Source organism: Alnus glutinosa, chromosome 6 (assembly GCF_958979055.1).
Source record: "Alnus glutinosa chromosome 6, dhAlnGlut1.1, whole genome shotgun sequence".
NCBI classification, from domain to species: Eukaryota; Viridiplantae; Streptophyta; class Magnoliopsida; order Fagales; family Betulaceae; genus Alnus; species Alnus glutinosa.
Window position 1 is genome coordinate 4,841,432 of NC_084891.1, and position 2,422 is coordinate 4,843,853.

The window sequence follows — 2,422 nt, forward strand, 5'->3', positions numbered from 1 at the left end:
CTTTAAATCCTGATCATGAAATGAATACTATCAATTTCAAATGAAATTGAAATAATCCTTTTCCGCCCTAGGTGCCATTCACTCATTAATAAAAGGGAGAATGTGTAAACTAGGTGATCAGTTATGAAACTTCATTGTGAAATCTGTGGGCACGTATATATTCATGCAATTACCAGCACCTCCAGAAACTCTAAAAGGAGCCGTAGTAAGAGCTTTAATATATATATATATATATATATATATTATGAATTTCTTTTTTTCTTCCTTCTTTGGAATCCCATTTTAATTTTATTTTCTCTTTTGCTTAGTTTAGTTTTTTGTGCACGATTCCATCGTTCAAGGAAGCAAAGTGAAGAATATGAAAAAGAACCACCTAACCCTCCACAGCTCCACTGAGTACCTTAATCTTCCCGGTTCCCGAGGTCTCAAGGAAGTATATAAATCCCACTCCAACCCTCACTTCCCACTCACAAATTCCTCATTCAATCTCTATTCGTCTTCAACTTCAAGCAATTTGACCATCACCTTTTAACTGATCTATTTTCTCAAGGTGAGTCGTCCTTGGAAATATTATTCCATGTATATATCTATATATAATACATAGTTGAATAACATCATGATATAGTTCAATAGTACAGTGTAATAGCCAACGAGGTACTGATCTTTGTCTTTCTCTTTCTCTGTCTGAAATATAGAGATAAGGGAAAATGAACAGGCCAGGAGATTGGAATTGCAGGTCATGCAACCATCTCAACTTTCAAAGGAGGGACTCATGCCAGCGGTGTGGAGAGCCTAAACCATCTGAGAGAGGTGATTATGGAAGCTTTGGAGGAAAAGGTAGCTCGTCGTCGTTTGGGTCGTTCAGTACCGGCCCCGATGTCCGGCCAGGTGACTGGTACTGCAACGTCGGCAACTGCGGAGCCCACAACTTTGCTAGCCGCTCAAGCTGCTTCAAGTGCGGCGCCTCAAAGGATGATTCTCCTGGTGGGGGATACGAGGGTGACATGTCTAGAATCAGAGGCTTTGGTTTTGGCGGCAGCGGCGGGGGTGGGGGCGGCGGCAGCTCCAGTCGCTCTAACTGGAAATCCGGTGACTGGCTTTGCACTAGGTGAGTTCAATTTGCACCATATCCAAAAAGAATAATATCATTTTTTACGCTCATTCTATACCTGCTGACGTGACTTGTTTAAAGCATACCACTTTAGTATGTAAAAAATATGTACACGTAATAAATTGATGTAAAGAATAACTTACGTTACTTTTGTAGTAAATGAGCATATATATATATATATATATGTTTTATCTAAAACAGATTCTAAATTTGATCGAGTGAATATTTGAAATGAATAGGTCTGGTTGCAACGAGCACAATTTTGCGAGCAGGATGGAATGCTTCCGATGCAATGCACCGAGGGACTCAAGTGGCAAGTCTCCATATTAATTCGTCATAGATTTTCCATTCTGGGTAAGGATTTGTCTTCAATCACTCAATGCACACATTTTCTGCCATTCAGCTAGCTTTAATTTGGTGCAGTAAAAAAAAAAAAAAAAAAGAAATTATATGAAATTTTTTGTAGTTTTTTCAACGGTTAAAAAATTACAAAAAAGAATTTCCTGTAATTGTTTATTTTTTACAGCCCGTCCTATTTTGACCAAGACTACAATTTACAGCAGGTACTGCTGTCTCCAAGGAGAGAATCGACGTACGTCTATATATGATGATGCCCCCCAAGTTACTCAATTTGGCCTGGATCTACCTCTATTTTTTGTTCTTTTTTTTTTACTACATTTATCTTCGATGGATCTACTGCTAGGGAGCTCTTCAGAAGAATGATATGGTTGAAGATCGAGTTGATCAGTGAGCTTCCTTATATTTAGCGTAGGCACGTAGTTTTGGTGTATCACTCTATTAATATATCATGTGTCCGTCCTTGTGTTTTGATGCCTCATTGTTCTTTGATCGATGCAACGTCATGCTTTCCTTTAAGAATATATTTCAAGATATGCTCTCTCTCTCTCTCTCTCTCTCTCTCTCTCTCGCTTTGACTGGGGCTGGTCCACAGAATGTTTGACTGTAAATGTGATCTGCAAATATCTGCAAAGCAATTAAAGGGCTGTCAATTGACCACGTTGGCCTCGATCTTTTGGTTAAACCAAAGCAACAGAATTAATACAAATTGGATTCAAATATTATATAATTTATTTATTTTTTATTTTTTTTTAGCGTTTTAGGCAACCTCTAGAAAGAGATTAAGGTGATGAACTCATTAACTGAAAAAGGATTGTGTCAGGCCGGTTCAATGCGACTCAAACTCCATCTTCATCATCCAAAAATACAACAACATCAGCGGTTAATTAAGGCCACTTAAAGGGTGAAAAGGCAACCGATTAATAATTATTTACTAACCGTTAATTGTCATAA

General features: G+C 38.0%; 1 protein-coding gene across 3 annotated transcripts; it reads left to right on the forward strand.

Annotated features, from left to right (window-relative positions):
• The first annotated feature begins 413 nt into the window (after positions 1–413).
• Positions 414–2,004, forward strand: LOC133871333 (uncharacterized). Of its 3 annotated transcripts, none has more exons than XM_062308760.1 (4): positions 414–550; positions 696–1,108; positions 1,351–1,465; positions 1,638–2,004. In XM_062308760.1, exons 2-3 carry the CDS (start codon positions 708–710, stop codon positions 1,439–1,441), a joined length of 492 nt encoding a protein of 163 aa, XP_062164744.1. In that variant the 5' UTR covers positions 414–550; positions 696–707; the 3' UTR covers positions 1,442–1,465; positions 1,638–2,004. The 3 variants fall into 3 exon arrangements, with proteins under 3 accessions (XP_062164744.1, XP_062164742.1, XP_062164743.1); XM_062308758.1 differs by having other exon boundaries at positions 1,672–2,004; XM_062308759.1 differs by having other exon boundaries at positions 1,675–2,004.
• Positions 2,005–2,422: the final 418 nt, after the last annotated feature.

Coding starts and splice junctions, on each gene's coding strand:
- LOC133871333 (XM_062308760.1), top strand. CDS start 708: ATGAACAGGCCAGGAGATTGGAATTGCAGGTCATGCAACCATCTCAAC. Junction 1,109..1,350: donor GGTGACTGGCTTTGCACTAG/GTGAGTTCAATT, acceptor TGAAATGAATAG/GTCTGGTTGCAACGAGCACA.